The sequence below is a fragment of the Clytia hemisphaerica genome, unplaced genomic scaffold, assembly GCF_902728285.1.
Source record: "Clytia hemisphaerica strain Z4C2 unplaced genomic scaffold, Clytia hemisphaerica genome assembly, whole genome shotgun sequence".
In the NCBI taxonomy this organism is placed as follows: Eukaryota; Metazoa; Cnidaria; class Hydrozoa; order Leptothecata; family Clytiidae; genus Clytia; species Clytia hemisphaerica.
The window spans coordinates 758,386-776,565 of NW_027103587.1; the positions used below are offsets into that span (position 1 = coordinate 758,386).

General features: G+C 34.2%; 1 protein-coding gene across 1 annotated transcript; it reads left to right on the top strand.

Annotated features, from left to right (window-relative positions):
- Nucleotides 1–51: 51 nt before the first annotated feature.
- LOC136801412 (probable ATP-dependent RNA helicase DDX47) lies at nt 52–18,007 on the top strand. The gene is made up of 14 exons (XM_067058049.1): nt 52–161; nt 8,668–8,885; nt 8,990–9,054; nt 9,764–9,835; nt 10,012–10,082; nt 10,249–10,296; nt 10,844–10,974; nt 11,188–11,245; nt 11,614–11,696; nt 14,493–14,556; nt 15,746–15,883; nt 16,302–16,372; nt 17,150–17,279; nt 17,592–18,007. Exons 1-14 carry the CDS (start codon nt 105–107, stop codon nt 17,802–17,804), a joined length of 1,419 nt encoding a protein of 472 aa, XP_066914150.1. The 5' UTR covers nt 52–104; the 3' UTR covers nt 17,805–18,007.
- Nucleotides 18,008–18,180: the final 173 nt, after the last annotated feature.

Sequence of the window (18,180 nt, forward strand, 5' to 3'; positions counted from 1 at the left end):
CCGGTTTTGAAGCCCTTGGATTGGGACCCAAACATTCGGCCCAGAAAGTTGAGTAAGGCGGCCATGAGCCAAACAACATTCGAATTATTTTCAAAACAATCAAAATGGCGGACGAGGCACGAGGTGAAAAAGACGAAGTCAAGAAAAAATTCTCAGATTTGGTAAGCTTTTCTTTCAGTAGGTCACTTTTTTTTGCAAAAGTTCTAGGAATGAAAATAAAGGGATAATGATAATTGAATACTATCCATTGATGACCCACGGCACTATAGTAAAGCTAGAATCGCTTCGCATACTCTTCGCTTGAGAAAATGATTGACAGATTGAAGTTTGTCACCCGCGCAGGAGTTCGCGGAGCGTTCTCGGCTCAATCCTCGGACCGCGCTAAAAATGGTAGACTGAGCTGTGATAGATCATTTCGATGGAAGTTGTTGGAATGTTTACAAGGCTCTTGACAGAAAATTGTTTGTTTTATTGTCAATGATGACAGTGCGGTTATTAATTTTGTTAGATCTGACAAATTGATGTTTTTAAGTGCACTTTATAGTTTTGATTCCCATTGAAGAATCATATTCTGGTTTTCATGTTATTAGATGCTGCTTTAGAGCTTTAGGTCTACACTGTTTGATTATATTCAAAATTTTCGATTGACATCCTTTTTTGTTAGTGGACTAATGAAAAGCTCGAACAATAACACCATGTGGGATCAAATCAATCGAAGTGAATCGAAGTGATTGTTCACATCAATCAAAGTGATTGATTGAAACCAATCGAAGTGATTGATTGAATAAATCGAATCCAATTGAAGATGATCGAAGATTTACATCTTTTTCCCATTTTGATTGAATTCGATTGTTTGATCAATCACTTCGATTGAGTTCGATTGATTCGAACAATCACTTCGATTTACTTCGATTGAATTTGATCGATTCGACTCCAAATCGAATTCGATTGAGTTCGATTGACATCCCCTGGTATTTGATTGAAAACATGAGTCAAAATTTATTTCGAACTAATCGAACTCCATCAAACGTAGTCTGGAGATCCATGCTATGATTTCTTATTCTATATACTGATGGCGAAATATATAGCATGGTATGGGCTGACAGTTTGAATTTCCCATATCCTAATAACTGTTGAAAACACAGCCAATCAAATACTGTTATTGTATCACTGGTCACACTTTCTTAAGGCGGGCATCACAAATAACTTGTGTTCGCGTCGTTTTTAGGTCTAAAAAACGAGTCGGTCGGCAAAAAAAAAAAAGGATTTTCAAACCATGAGTCGGGCGAAAATCAAATCTATCGGAAATTTGAAAAGCTACGCTAGAGTCACACCGAAAAGCAAATAACTTTTATAAACTTACCTTCCCAAAACATTGAAGAAGCCTATACTAATCAAAGTAAATGAGAGAAGAGAGGAAAAAACCTTAAAATCAACCAGAATTTACAACATTTTTTCCAAAGCAAAAAGACGTACTTTTCTTGCCGCCATCTTGAATAGACCTTTTTTTAATGAGGCAGCCATGTTGAATAATTATGTACTCCAGCATAAAAAACAATGATACAGCCATGCATAATTTTTAAAATATGCATGATACAGTAATTATGCATGGCTGTATCATTGTCTTTATGCTGGAGTACATAATTATTCAACATGGCTGCCTCTTTAAAAAAAGGTCTATTTAAAATGAGAACTATATTCAGCCCCAGTTCACACAATAATTTTTTCATCCAATTAGATCGTGCGATTTCACTTTCTCTAGTCCAATAAGACACGCGATTTGACTCACGTGACTCAAATCGCTGTGTCTTATTGGACTAGAGAAAGCGAAAGTGACATAAATTCAAGATGGCGGCGAGAAAAGTGGTATCTCTAATTGAAAAACCACGAGGGAGAATTAAAATGAATAATACAGGGGGTCACACTACTGGCTACAGGAGCTGCAAGCAAAGGATTAAGGCTAATGTTTTTGGTTTTTTCTGAAGGACAAAAGGTATAGGAGGGATCACTAAAAGTGGGATAAAGCTGGCACTATATTATACTTGTAAAAATCCGACGTTTTTCCGACTTTCCGACTCAAAAAAGTCGGAAATTAGGAAAAATCATCAGCCGGTCGGAAGACGCGAACACAAGTTATTTGTGATGCCCGCCTAAAGAAAGCGCAACTTCCGAAATTTGGTTTTTATTTTAGTAAGTGAGGACAGCGCTAAATTCGAATTTTCCCACTGTAATTTTTTTGAGTCCAAAATCGGACTCACAGCTCTGACCCGTCAAGTATTCATCAGATTTAAAAAAAATACGCAGACGGGTTCCTGTCTACATCGAACGATATTAAAGTTTGATTAAAAAAATTAATCGAACCTAATGAACACTCACAATTTTTTAAGCAATAGCAGTTCGATTCGGTCAGTAAAAAGTTTGATTAGTTCGATGAAAAGGGGGCCATCGAAAAAATGCTCTGTTTGCGTCGCAACAGGTGTTAAAAATGCATGCGGGTAGCCAACTCCAGAAGATTTCCAGACAATCTCAATTGAACATAATCGACGATCGAACCAGTCGAACCAAATCGAACGCAATTGACGGATTGAAATTCCATTGTTGAACGCAATCGAATCTCAATCGAAGGTCAAAATTCTGGGTAATATTCGATTGGTTCGATTGTTGTTCGACTGGTTTGATCGTCGATTCCGTTCGATTGAGATCGTCTGCCTTTATTCTTGCAGCTTACCAACATCCAAGCTCTCAAACTTCACAAGCCGAATGAAATTACTTTTGATTTCCCGTAGAAATTATGCGATGAACTATCTGGGGGTCAATGAAGTGACGATCGAACGCAGTCGAACATCGATCAAACGCAATCGAATATCAATCGAATCTGAAAATTGCTGTAATATTTGATTCAACAATCGAATTTCAATCGGTCGATTGCGTTCGATTTGGTTCGACTGGTTCGATCGTCAATTCCGTTCGATTGAGATCGTCTGGAGATTTTTCAAATTTTAATTTTTTTTTCAAAATCTATCCTATCTTGTAGAGCTTTGAAAAAGAAAGAAAATGAGGGGTCATAGGCCTCCAGAGGATAAGTCGTTGTAAAGATATTCAAATTTTAGTGTCAAAAATTTGACTAAAAATTTCAAAAAAAGGTCAGGAAAATAGGTTGGAAAAATGCGAAAAATGTGTCAAAAAAGAAAAAAAAGAAATTTTCCAGTCACGCTTCTTAAATTTTGCATATCTCTTTTTCTAGTGTAGCTAGAGACCTCAAATTTGGAGGTAGAATTCTTTGATGGTGTTAAAATATTATTATATAAAAATATTTGTAAAATATTTAGTATATTCATCAAAATAACGAAAGATATATATTTTTTGAAAAAAGAAGACATTGCATTGTTTTATTTTTGTTTTTGAAGAAAATAGCTTGGAAAAGGTTGAAATGAGTCAAAAAAGGTGGTAGGACCCATTTTCAAGGGGCCTCAGGAAATGGAGGAACAAAAAGTTATGAGTAAAGAATAAGTTTTTCTGAAAGGAGAAACCCCAAATGAAAAGAAAATCCATTTCGGCAGAAATAAAAACTTTTTTTGGGGACATTCCCATGCAAAAGAAGCAAAAAAGTGAAAAAAACTACGTGAAAATGAAAGAACTAAAATTTGAATTTTTGAATTCCTCACCCTTTTTCTGATAAACATACAAAGTTTCAGCCTTCAAATACATTTTCCTCCGTTTCCAGACACATTTGTTCATTGATAGTTGCAAATTCTTTTTCTCCTGTCGGCAAACAATTTTCAAAATGTTGCAAAACGTTCGAAATTTTACCAATTTGCCGTCTAGCCCGTGTTCACAGTGTTATATACCGCTGGAAAGCTAAGATCATGGGCTTTCATTTAGTAAAAACCAGAACGCTTATAGCATACATAGAAAAAAAGTTCGAAGGGTTCAAAGTTCACGGAAAAATGAAACATTTGGTTTGACGTCAATGAAAGTTGCATGACTTCTGGAGTCGCTAATGCGGGCAGACGGACACAGGAGAACCCGTCTTCGTATTTAAAAACTGATGTATATACTTGAAGGGTCAGAGCTGTGAGTCCATTTTCAGACTCAGAAATAAAATAGCCTATTTTTTCGTTGGACTCACTTGCCACGTGCGTTTGGTTTGGGAATGCGAAACACGAATGCGAACTACCCATGTCTAAACTTTTCCTATATCTCCAGAACTAACAAATTTTTTGAAATTCTGTAAAAAGGTCCAAGTTCCTGAATAGTTTTTGGGACTATCTATTTAAAGGATATGGGCAAAAAAAAGCACTTTTTGGGTGATAATTAAGATTTTACTTGGAAACTTTAATTCTCTTACCCCCGTCTCGGGCCCCCCTGATATGAGCAAGGGAACCATGTTGGCCACCCCTACTGAAAATTTCAGATCAAAACAAACAAGGAATTAATTCCTGTAACTCGAAGAAAATTGGAAAAAGCTGGTTTTTGACTGTTTCTGATATTTTTTGGTAAAAGCTATGCAATTTATGTTTGGATTTCTAGAAAGCTTACCAATTCATTGTCAATATATTTTTTATTTGAAAGTAATCTCTTCATGGAATAAAAAGATATTGTAAAATCTTGTAGGGTCATTTTTCAAAAAAGTTTTGCCAAAATCGATTTTTGCATTTCGCCATTTTACCCTACGCAAACGCACGTGTTGCTGAAGAAGACAAAAGTTTTACTTTTTATGAATTATTTTCCAAAAGAAAAGGTGAGTATGACCACCCGGTAAAAAGAAGTGTTTTGATTGGCAGATTCTTATCAACGGTTTTTTTGGTGGGAAATTTAAAACTTTTGAATTATCAGTCCTGACCATGCTATTCATTCAGTTAAGTGAAAGTATTTAGTTTTATTTTTTATCTGATCAAAATTATTTTGAGAAATCTATAAAAAAGACAAAAGAAAATGTTTGTCATACAAATATCTCAATGAAGACTGCAACTAAAGATGCCAGTCGAAATTTCAAACTTATTTTTCAAATTGAAAACCTATGCCATTTGAAAGCCCTATTAAGAGAAAAAATTAGGGGTCTTTTACCTGGCAAAAAGTTTTAATTCTTGAGATACCATACCATATACCGTCAACTGCTCTAACTTGGGACTATCTGACAAAACATGGGACGTCAATTTGGCCACCATTTCACCGAACCTCCAAAGTCATTTGATTTGAGTTAATGAACAGCGTATTACAAATACACGATTTCTCTTTTGCACTGAGTAGGCTTTTAGATCGAAATATGAAAAAAATCTGTAGTGGAACACACGCGAGTGTCTGTGCACTCTAAGAGGAACAAAGAAGTATGATTGATAAACTTGGTGGAGATATCAAAACAAATTTGTTGTCAAAGAGATTTAACAGTAAGTGAAAATACAGACCAGATATCAACCAGTCCCATGTTTCGACCAATCCTCCCAAGTTAGAGCAGTTGACAGTATCAATTTGAAGTTCCAATTTCACATCTCTTTCAGTAACAAGACTCTTCAGCTAAATTCCACAATTTTTTGGCACTCAGTTTCGATTTCGCTCAATCAAATTTTGGCAAGGCGAAAACCAAAAATTTGGGTTTCACATTGCCATGGTGAGATCGCATTGAAAATATGCAAAACCTATGCAAAAAGAAAGCATTAATATAAAACCAGGGATATGTTATAGCGTAGCTGGATGAAGGGCGAGAATTCCTTAGCGGATTGCTCCTTTGTCTTTTCTATTGTAAACTGTTCATAATAGAAATCCATCTCTGTCCCCTTAACTGTTCTGTTTTTATAAGAAAAATGAAGCAGACATGCAGTACGTTTGCATATATTTTGCTATGATGTTCCCGCTTTTCATCAAAATAATATTTGCAAAAGATACTCCAAAAGCTTCTTTGTAAATGAAATCTAATTTTATCAGCGTGTGTTATGAATTTGAGAAGCTTTCATGATTTCTCTTTAAAAATTTCGGATGTAAATATTTTGACAAATATTGTTTAATATTTTGACAAATATTGTTTCAATTGACTTGAAATTTTTTCCATAATCAGATATACCAACTTGCTATCTGAAAATATCAGTTAGAAAGTGAGGCACCCCGCGGTGTAGCGCGGTATTTCAAATGAAAAAGTACTATTTATAATCTTACAGCAGAAATTTCTTATAACTTTACTAATGAAAACAATGTTTTTCATTTTTTTAAATTGTCATTCACCAATGTTTTACAGACCCTCTTGATAATTAAAAGTTTTTAATCGTGAACAATAATTACAGCAGTAGAATCATTGGGATAAAAAGAAATCCGAATTTCACGAATTTGTAATTAAAAAAGTTTAATTCCATATCAAATTTTAATGTCAGGGACAGAGATAGAACAAGGCTTTTTCAAATGTGCGTTATCCAGCTACGCTATAACATATCCCTGATAAAACTTACATATGCATAATTGATGATATATGATATGAGCCCTCCCCACTGGGGAATGGGTCCTACTCTTTAGGAAGGAGGAATTCCTCCTTTTTCAAGTTGGAATGCTTAGCACTAGACACCGCTGGTTCTGTGCATGCAAGACATAGATACCACGATGCATAGTGGAGACACTCAAACTGCGCACGCAGAGCGGGATGAGTGCCACCACACACCACAATGTCTGGCATATCACCCACACTCTTGTATCAGAGTAGTGGTACCCAATTCCCCTCACATGGCAGGTATGGGTTGACCCGGGCGAAGGTGTGTTCACTTGCCAAGTGAACCGTAGTACTTCAGTCTTTGATTCCGTTTGATTGAGATCATCAAGCTATTTCTATTTGGTTGAGTGGCTGGAGGCTTTTAGGTAACTATAGATGCTTTCAATGAGTGTGCATCAGCACTTTGGAACAACTACCCAATTCCCCTCATATGGCAAGGGTTGACCCAGGCAAAGTTTCATTCACTAGCCAAGTGAACCACTACAAGTGGAAAACGAACCTCAGTGGTCAATGCTACCACTTTATCACAGCGCCTTTCAAATGTATAGCATATTATATTACTTCTTTGATAGCTCCACTCCAATAAACTCCCCTCCATTAAGGAAAAATTTCCAATATATGCCCCCCTTCGAAGAAAGAATCATTTTTCAGTATTCAAACTGACTTCAACACTTTTTTAATCCCTAAAATGACATATTTTTAACTGAAAGGAAACAAAAAGGTGAAACAAGATGGTTAAGAATTATTTAATAAGCCCCCTTCTTTTAAACACCCCTCCTGAAATCCAAAAAACTGAACTAAAAATTCAAACACAGAAGCTTCATTCTTGTCTTTGTAAACGTTTTGGCCTCATTCGAGTCCTAAATCCAAACCTTTTTGTAAAGTTAGTTGGGACTGTCTGCAACAAAAACACCCAAGATCCACCAATTGAAGCAACAAACACAAGTGCAACATGCACCCTCATTACGTGTATTGATGATGAAGATTAGAATTGACTCAAATGCCATAGCTGTCAACGTATGATACATTACAAGTGCACACAATTGCCACTTTACCAACTGCAAATCTTCGTTGACACTTATAATAATCAACATGTATGTCACAATGGTGTGTGAGTAACGAGATCCTTAAAAAGTAAAATCAGAGAAAACATGTACCATATGATGCAAAAGGAGATTGCTAAGAAAGACAAGGAAATCAAAAAACTCAAAAAAGAGCTAATCAAAAACTGCGAAGTCGCAAACAACAACATTGAAAAAATCCTAACAGAAAAGATGACCCACTTAGAGGCCAAAACAAGGAAAATGATAAAAGAAGAGATACAACAGACAAAAGATTTTATGAAAGAGTCTTCACATAAAATCTATGCTGAAATAAGCAAAGTACGAATCTTAAATCTGTTGTTGCTGAACAAAAAGAAGAGGAGATGAGAAAAAAAACGAGATATCAAATCAAGGAAAAGGAACATTATAATTCATAGACTCCCTGAACAAATTGAAGATAGGAAAGAAAAGATCGAGAAGAAGACGAAAAGGAAATTGAGGATCTGCTCAAAAATACTGGCATCAGCGACATCAAACCAACGCGTCAACATTGTATTGGGTTTGAACATGAAAATGGGCCAAGGAAAAAGCGTCCGATAAAGGTGGCTTTGCAAAGTGAAGAAGAAAAAGAAAAAAAACATGAACAACCTAAACAAGTTGAATTGGCTTGGATATCATCTAACCATCACCAATGATTTCACTATCAAAAAATCAAAGGGATGTGCAAAAAAGCAAAGGGATGTGCAAAAAAGCAAAGAGATGGAACTCTAAAATGTGTTAGATGATGTGAGAGGAAGTCCCAGAACAGATAACATTCGCTTGATAAGAGCAAAAAAACATTGCCAACCAAAAGCTGTCAATATCTAGCCTCAGTAGCAGCAGTAGCAGCGTCAATGAGCTGCCAACAAAAAATAAACTTATTATTTAATCGTAGCGCTGACTTTTATTAGCCTTTGTTGCTACCTTTTCGTCAAAAACTATTACATACATACATATATACACCTCCCCTTCATAAAGACTGGTGTGGTTTATGTCACTTAAAAGAAAGACTTCAAGCTAGATATTTAACAGTTCAATTAATTTTGGACTAGGCCAATGATATTCTATGACCTGAACTTAAAGCCAAATAAAAGAGCTAGATTTTCTTTTTAGGGAATCAATGAGATTTTATGCGAAGCTTGTGATCGTCTTGGATGGAAGTTTCCCTCAAAAATCCAATGTGAATCAATACCTGTCTCTTTGGAGGGAAAAGATGTTATTGCTCTGGCAGAAACAGGCTCAGGAAAAACAGGAGCATTTGCACTTCCAGTCTTACACACACTTTTGGATAACCCTCAAAGATTATACGCACTTGTTCTGACTCCAACCAGGTGAAAAATATACACTTTCACACAACTGTTTATTTGTCATTTGTAATTTTCATAACCATTATTATTTTGATTCTTGACTTTAAACATGCTTTTTGTCTATTTAGAGAATTGGCTTTCCAAATTTCTGAACAGTTTGAAGCACTTGGGTCTTCAATTGGTGTCAAATGTGGTATGTTCAGTGCAGTTGTACAGTTGTCCCACTCTCTTTTCGGGAAAATTTAGTTATTCTTACTTGTCATATTAATACGTTTTCAAGAAGTTCTAGGCCAAAAATTCTGTTTCAGTCATTTTGGGAAAATTAAGGAAAAGCAGGTTTTGCTGACACCAGCAAAAATTTAAAATGTCCAAATATTTATCTCAAATTTGGTACGAAGGTAGGGTTGATAAATGCCTTTTAATAAAAAAAACAGTTTTTTAAAAACTTGATGACGACTGCATTTTTTTCAGGGAAAACAAAATTTGGTGATTTTTGCTGACATCATCAATTTTTCAGAAAGAAATTTTTGGGAAATGAAAAACATTTATCAACCTTATCTTCCTACAAAATTTGAACTTGTTTCGAAAAATATTTATAGAAATTCAAGAAATATATCAAAATGGCCGAAACAGAATTTTTGGCCCAGGACTTTATGGAAAGGTATAGTGAAAATAACCAATTAAGTTTTAAGGCAGAAAAAATCAATGCATAATAACTGGCTATTGCATATTTCATGATTCATCGAATCTTTTTGCACAGGTCGTAACTTGCCTGAGCATTTGTTTACAAATTTTGTAAGTGATTATGTTCCTATAAAAGTGCATTCTAAATTCTAAAAATTTTATTCTTATATTACGATTTACCTCACAACTATTCTTCTCTAACTTCTCATGTTTTCAAGCCGTAATTGTGGGTGGAATAGACATGATGGCACAAAGTTTGGCACTTGCAAAGAAACCTCACATTATTATTGGTAAAAACATTTTGAAAAAGTATTCTTCAACCTGGTTGTCCTCATATTTGTTTTAGATAATTTTTTTGATCGCCATTTTTAAAAATTAAAGAAATTTTTGATCAGATACACTATGTTGTGTTTTATTGAAGGTTTTTGGGGTAGAACATAACTAAAACTTTATATTATTCTTTTAGCAACACCTGGAAGATTGATAGATCATTTGGAAAATACAAAAGGTTTCAGTTTACGATCCCTGAAATATTTGGTAGGTTACAATTAATTTTTGTCAAAACCCTACTCGTAGCCCTTGCACTCTGTACAAAACAAGGGTTCTTCTCGGTGGATTTCCAAATAGATAAGTAATTATTTGCCAAAAAAAATAGTTCTTTAAAGTAGTTCTTTGAGATCTTTGTGTATAAAATTCTCTTTAGATTATGGATGAAGCTGATCGAATATTGAACATGGATTTCGAAGAGGAGGTATTTTTGATTTAATGTTCTTCAATGCTTTGTATCAGACCCAACGTGAGCATTTAAATTATTTTTTATTCATGATAATGCACCATATTGCAATGTTTTCTGACATTACATCACGAACCCAATAGCTGAAGAACAAGTATGGAGATAGTGTTCTCAAGATACCAGAATAAACTGAAATTTGGAAAAGAAATCAATTTTATAAAAAAACAGCAGGCACAGAAGGAGAAAATACCTCTTTTAAGAAGGAGACATCTGATATTGTCGTGTCAACGTGACCACTCACTGACCACTTGTTTGTAGTTTGTGTTTAGAATAATATGGTCGGCCAACCACCAAGGCAGAGGATTAGCAGTCTTTGAAAAAGCCTCTGAAAGCAAATTCATTCACAAGAAAATTTCGACTTTTAAACTAGGGATAGTAAATGGGTGAAGAAAAATTAAAGTGATTAATGTTTAAATTGGTCTGATAGTCATAGATGAAGATATTACTATTAAGGCTCATTCCACAGTTGCATTAATAATATACTGAAAACCCTTTTTTTAACCAGGTTGATAAAATTCTCAAAATTATTCCCAAAGAAAGACACACTTACCTCTTCTCCGCCACAATGACCAAAAAAGTTGCAAAATTACAAAGAGCATCACTTCAAAATCCTGTCAAAGTTGAGGTTTCCACCAAGTAAGTTGTGTAATCAAGTTCTGATCATTTTGTTCAACATGTTTTGATTTACCTATTTCTCATTGTTTAAAGTTCTTCCTTTTTAGACAGTTTTCTTTTGCTTTTGCTATGTCTTTTGATTTCCCTTTTTGGGAGAATTAAATTAGAATTTACTTTTATCTATTGCAGCATTCACTTTTGCTTCCAAAAGTGTATTCTTTCTTTTTCCTTTAGGTTTCAAACGGTAGAAAAATTGTTACAAAGCTATATATTCATACCTCAAAAGTATAAGGTAAACATTTTTACATTATTTTGTATGATTCCAAAAGAATGCTTCACCAACAGGGGTTGAATAAGCGTATCGCATTTCCCAAATTGCAATGCGTTTTAGATTACTTACAAGCTAAAAATTGAAAATTAATCCATTTCTAAATGCAAAAACCATGCTTGCCAAAAAAGTGGAATGCACTTTATAACCCTTATTTCGATGCATGAGTTTATCATAATGTGTTATCATAATGTGTTATCATATGTCCCATAAGGAAGATATATTTTCTGATAATCACCTTTCCTCATTTATTATAGTTTTCAAAACTTTGTCATAAATTCTGTCCAAATATCTGTGGACCAAGATCTGTGATTATTCTTTTTTTTATTCAGGATTGCTATTTAGTATCGATCATGAACGAACTGGCTGGAAATTCTTTCATGATTTTTTGTGGAACTTGCAATAATGTACAAAGGTCATTAAATTATGATTTAATTGGAAGCAACTGATTCAGTTTCAACTTACTACATTTAGAAACATTTTTTCCAAATTTTCTTCGTATGGTCTCATGAGAACAAAACAAGTGTGTCTATCAAAATTATTTGGGTAATTTTGACTAAATTTAAATGTTGTTCTTCCAATTAATAAAACATTTCTTTCTACCGGGTGCACCAAAAAAAAGTATACAACTTTGTCGAGATATTGTGAGCTACAGGATTTATTTTTTTGTTCATTCTTTTTTTATTGTATAGAGGATGCTCTAACTTGAATTTTGAGCTATCATACATTAAATTTGAAAAAGTAGTTCGGAAGTTATTACCAAAAAACTGACTTTTTTTCCATGTCGAAATTTCAAAAAATGACTAAAAACAGCGAGCAAACTTTTCTCTTGACACTTACCTTCTTTACACATGAAAATATCAAAAAAATGCAACTGTGTTCATCAAAACTTACGGAATTTAATAGTATGGTAAAACAAGCTATTCCCACGTGGGATATTATTTTTGGAAAGGCTAAAAATTTTTTTTGGAAATCTCCAAGAGAGGTTTTGATGCTATGTGTGTGTGCTATGTGAGAAGACCTTTGAAAAAATAGATCACCATTTCTAGACTAGTTGCTCAAAGAACTTGGGTCTGCATTGAGTTTGCTGGTGTTGGACGTGTTCATGACGTGCAAATAAGATGGAGAAACTGTTGGCAAAATATAAGATAAGAGAAAAAAGAATAAAAAAAACCAATGAAGTTGTGTTTTTGTAATTTTGTCTTATTTATAGCGTGATTGCTGTTTTTAATGATTTTTTGAAATTTCGACATGAAAAAAAAGTCAGTTTTTTGGAAACAACTTTCGAACTACTTTTTCAAACTTAATGTATGATAGCTCAAAATTTAAGTTAGAGCATCCTCTATATAATAAAAAAAGAATGAACGAAAAATTTAAATCCTGAAGCTCACAATATCTCGACAAAGTTGTATACTTTTTTTTGGTGCACCCGGTATATTTTGAGATTTTGAGATAATTTGATGAGAATTGGGTCTAATCCTTTGCATTGGAGTGTCCCACGAGGTTTAGGACCATTGGGAACCAGCTCAGCTCTGTATGGAGCAGTGGTGAACCCTTTTCTGGACGGAATATCAAGTTCTACTGTTTTTTTGGACCTACCCCGGTGGGGTGAAGGTCCTATAAATTCACCTCTGTCCGTTCGTCCGTCCGTTCGTTACCAGCTTTTCTCGAGATTGAATCATAGGAATCATTTGATTTTTGGTACAAAGGTGCAAAACAGTGGTGGCCAAAATGTGATGGAGCCCGATTTTCGAAAAAAAAATTTTTTGGGCAAATTTGGGCCAAAAAACGGCTAAAAAACGGGTTTTTTGGACTTTGTGAAAAATTGGATCATTAAATTTTTTTGATTTTTTGCATGAAAGTAGGGTACCATCATAGGTAAAAGATGGCTCAAGCAGATTTTTGCAAAAAAATTTATTTGGCTTAAAAAACGCATGTTTATCTATAAGAATCACTATTAATAAGCATACATCAATGTTCTTAGTCAAATTACTCAATTTCTTTATGAGATAGAAGTTTTTTTTGCTCATGAGGGCTTACTTTTGAAGAATGTGTGTTTAGACATGAAAATTTGGTTGCTTGTCGTGTTTTTATAGGAAAACTGGCCAAATTCGATATTTTTTTATGAGCACATTATATTAGGTATTAGCTTTTCTCGAGATTGGCTCTTTCATTCTTTATGATTTTTTGCACAAAGATGCATAACTATAAACCCTCGAATGTGATTGAGCCCGATTTTCGAAAAAAAATGTTTTTGGACAAATTTGGGCCAAAAAACGGCTAAAAAGCGGGTCTTTTGGACTTTGTGAAAAATTGGATCATTGATTTTTTCTGATTTTTTGCAGGGAAGTAGGGTACCATTATAGGTAAAAGATGGCTCAGGGAGATTTTTGCAAAAAGATTTGTTGGCTCAAAAAAACGCATGTTTATCTATAAGAATCACTATTAATAAGCATACATTACTGTTCTTAGTCAAATTACTCAATTTTTTTATGAGATAGATGTTTTTTTTGCTCACGAGGGCTTACTTTTGAAGCATATATGTGTTTAGACATGAAATTTTGGTTGCTTGGCGTGTTTTTATAGAAAAACTGGCCAAATTCGATTTTTTTTTATAAGCACATTATCAATTACTTAGGTATTAGCTTTTCTCGAGATTGGCTCTTTCATTCTTTATGATTTTTTGCACAAAGATGCATAACTAACACCCGAATGTGACTGAGCCCAATTTTCGAAAAAAATGTTTATGGGCAAATTTGGGCCAAAAAACGGCTAAAAAAAGGGTTTTTTGGACTTTGTGAAATATTGGATCGTTGTTTTTTTTCTGATTTTTTGCATGAAAATAGGTAAAAGATGGGTCAAGCAGATTTTTGTAAAAAAACTTTCCAGCTCAAAAAACGCATCTTTATCTATAAGAATCACTATTAATAAGCATACATCAATGTTCTTAGCCAAATTACTCAATTTTTTAATGAGGTAGATGTCTTTTCATGCTCACGAAGTCTTGAATATGAAAGAATATTTCAAGAGCATGAAATTTTGGTTTCTAAACGTTTTTTATAAGAAACAAACGACTAATTTTAATAAATCGTCACTATTTTTGTTCTGAATGATTGTTTAACGTTCATGCTCACGTAGATAACAATTATATATGTGTTAAATGCATAACCAGGTAGGTCCATAAAAGTATCACTTGTTTTTTCTTTCACAGGGTTTGTCTTTTACTTCGTCACTTGGGATTTCATGCGATTCCACTACATGGCCAAATGTCACAGGTATCAAATAGAGCAATTCATTTTTTATGTTATTCTAATACAAGCTACAATGAGTTGAAGTTACTCTCATAACCAATTTTATCATCTTATTAATGCAGACATCCAGGTATCAAATTACTAAATTCGAAAATAAATTCTAATATAATAACAAATGATTGCAGATTAGTTAAGTCTGCCATTTCGAGGTGATAAAAGTATCTACATAGTGTCCTCCCCCCCCCCCCCTTTTAAAAGGGGGGGGGGATTTTTTTTTTCAGAAAATAGGAAAAGGGGGGTGGGGCAAAATGGTTTTCAAAAATCTAGGGGGGGGGGGGGGTAATCAAAAGGGAGGGGAGAAAAAATGGCCCCAAAAAGTCTAGGGGGGAGGAGAAAAAATTTTTTCTACTGTGGAAAAATATTTTTTCTACTCTCTGTAGCTAACTTTGTCTAAACTAACATCTAAAAAATATACATATATACATACACTCTGTGGAAACTCTGTGGAAACTTTTTTTCAATTTTTAACGTGAATAGAAGCATCAAGAGCAAAAATTGAAAAAAAAATTTTTAGGGGGGGGAATTTTCAAATCTCAGGGGGGGGGATTTAAAAGGGGGGAAGAGGGATTTTTTTCCATTTTCTAGGGGGGGGGGGAAACCAACCTACTATAGGACACTATGATCTAATCAATAACGTCTGGTATTCTGGATTTTTTGTGTCGTTAGAATGTTATGTCCAGATTTAAATACAAATACAAAGTGTGGGATTACTTTATGATGATAAATTTGATTTTATTCTGATGGAGAGGTGTGTGAATAGGAAAACAGAGACACTTCCAGGTTCAACCTAAATAACGGTGATACATAATACCAGGTGCGCCACAAAAACTTTTCTCTCTTTAAAATCAATTTGCTCGAAATTCAAAAATTTTAAAGGAACCAATCCTTTTTCATTGAAACGAAGAAAGTTAAACTTAAATTTCGACGGGTCATTTATTAAATTTGATTCATTAGATCAAAAGTTATGCTCAATTGAATAAAGGAGTTACTTTCAGAAAGTACTCAAAAATGTTGAAAATCGACCTATCAAATATTTATTCTAAAATTGGCAATTGAGAGCTTTCAAATGATATAGTACCCGGTATTTTAGATATATAGATCAGGTCGAGACACGCAAACTTACTGATATAAAAATTTTGAATTTTTCTCACAGTCCAAACGTTTAGGAGCTCTCAACAAATACAAATCAAAATCACGAGATATCCTAATAGCAACAGATGTGGCAAGTCGTGGATTAGATATTCCTCATGTTGATATCGTCATCAATTTTGATATTCCAACGCACTCCAAAGTAAGGTTTCTCTTTGCAGAATGAATGACGTAAGAATATATGCAATATATTTCACTGATTTCACTGAAGATTGCCATCCTGGATGGCATGAAACTTTGAGTATGAAATTAACTTAAATCGCTTTCTTTACTCAAACTAGTATATACAATATATATTACAATGAACGAACATGTTGTAAAACTTGTTAAATTAGCCAATATATGGCTCTTTTTTGATAAATTACATAAATTCTGTGGCCGTTTTTACGAATTTCCCCCTTTTTAGGGGTGTGGTGGGATGCTGATGCTATGCCTGATTCTGCTGCATTCAAATTAAAAAGCTTCAATTAAATTATCGGCTCACCAATAAATATACAACCATGATTATGTCTTTAAAACTGCCTTAGATCTCATTCTTTTTCAATTCGATTTTCATTTAGGATTATATCCATCGTGTGGGAAGGACAGCTCGTGCTGGACGATCTGGTCGTTCAATCACTTTCGTCACACAGTAAGTTTCGCAATGTTCTTTTAGGTTGACAGATTACTGAGTGGGCTAAATTTTGTAACAAACTGAAAACCAGTTGTCAAAGGGGGATATTTTATATACACAAGATACGGCCAGACGAAATCAGATGTATAGATCCATCCTGGACAATAAATCATAAGTGTTTTGACCCCCCTGGTAATATTAAAGATACACACATTTGGGCCTAGGCTTTTACAATTCCATTTAATTAAGAGAAATCTATATTTTCTTAGTATTGGTTTGGTCGTGAGAGAAGGGAATTCCGTCCACAAAAAAAGAAACCCAATCTGTAGCATCTAATTTGAAAACTTGATTTTCTAAGAATTTCCTTTTATTTTATTTTTTAAGAAGGAAGGATTGACTAAAAAGTGATTAACTGCGTTTTAACTTACGACAGGCAACAAGTGATAATCGCACGGTACCGAGTACAATATATCCGATATTGTACGAGTAAAAGTGTGATAACTGGTTTATCGTCAACTTGAAAAATATCAACAAACTTTTCTCTCTTTATTTGTCTTTTTCTTTCTTTTTTATGTTTTTTTCTCTTTGTGTATTTTCTCTCTGCTCAGCTCTGCTCTATTTTGATGAAATCAACATCAAAACATTCGAAAAAGAATCGAACGGTCATTAAAAAGATCAAAACAGATTGCTCTATTTTTCATGTTGACGATAATCAGTATTATTATCAACAATCCTAACTTTTTGAGTAACCCAATCAGGAAAATCTCAATCAGTTTCTTTCCTTTTCAATTTCAGATACGACGTTGAGCTATACCAGCGGATCGAACAATTGATAGGGAAAAAGCTTCCACAACACCCGATTGTCGAAGAAGAAGTCATGTTGTTAGTACAAAGAGTCAATGAAGCGCAGCGTCACGCTAGAATGGTCAGCATTTTTTATACACCCTTATTTAATGACTTGTTCAGCAGAAATGCTGTAAAATTTTTCCTTTTGTTTTGGAGAAATTGTGAAAGGTTGAGGTCATTGACAGTAGTCATTATCTTAGAATTGGCGATGTTATCGTCCCTTAAAATGTCATCCTGAAGTCACAGTAAAGTTTGGGTAACAAAGAACGACAAATTAAAAACTTTACTCCCGCAACCTAACCCTGAAAGCGAAACATGTTCACAAATTTTCTTCGAATTTCCTTTTTTCTTTTTTTTTCTTTAACTTTGACACTTTTCTCTCCTTCCACAGGAAATGAAGGAACTTCATGATAGTAAACGAAAATGTATCGATGTTGATGACGAAGATACAGCATCAAACACTATGCAACATTTCTCAAAGAAAATGAAATATGATAAAGAACAGAAACGAAAAGCTAAGCATGGTGGTGGCGAGGGTGGACCCAGAGGCGGCGGTGGTGGTGGTGGACACAAAGGGAAATTCAAGAAAAAGAAAGCTTATTAATCAACATGTTATATTTATATGGGTGTGGTGAATTTAGTGATTCCGAGAATGAAGATTTGTTGTTACGCCATATCGATCGTTGATTTTGTCTGCAATCTTTACAGTGTTTCATTGGAACACAATAACGTTCATCTAAGGAAAAGGCATTTCTTCTTCAAGATGAAGAATTTTGAATGGAAGATTATATTATGACGAGAATAAAACTTGGATTACCACTTTTTGTCTGTTTTCCTCAAACCAGGCGTTTTTTTGGAATAGATTCTTTCTGGCACTCTGATGTTCTGAATCTTGTGAAAGTGTTGACCTACCTACCTATCTATAGGCAGTTTAATTTTATTTGCTTTAAAGTTAGATTTGTATACATTCGAATTTAAAG

What these genes read in the sequence shown, in the direction of transcription:
- LOC136801412 (XM_067058049.1), top strand. Translation starts at nt 105, where the DNA reads ATGGCGGACGAGGCACGAGGTGAAAAAGACGAAGTCAAGAAAAAATTC. An exon ending in AGAAAAAATTCTCAGATTTG is followed by an intron (nt 162 to 8,667) that starts GTAAGCTTTTCT and finishes TTTTCTTTTTAG; the next exon opens with GGAATCAATGAGATTTTATG. An exon ending in TCAATCACTTTCGTCACACA is followed by an intron (nt 16,373 to 17,149) that starts GTAAGTTTCGCA and finishes TTTCAATTTCAG; the next exon opens with ATACGACGTTGAGCTATACC.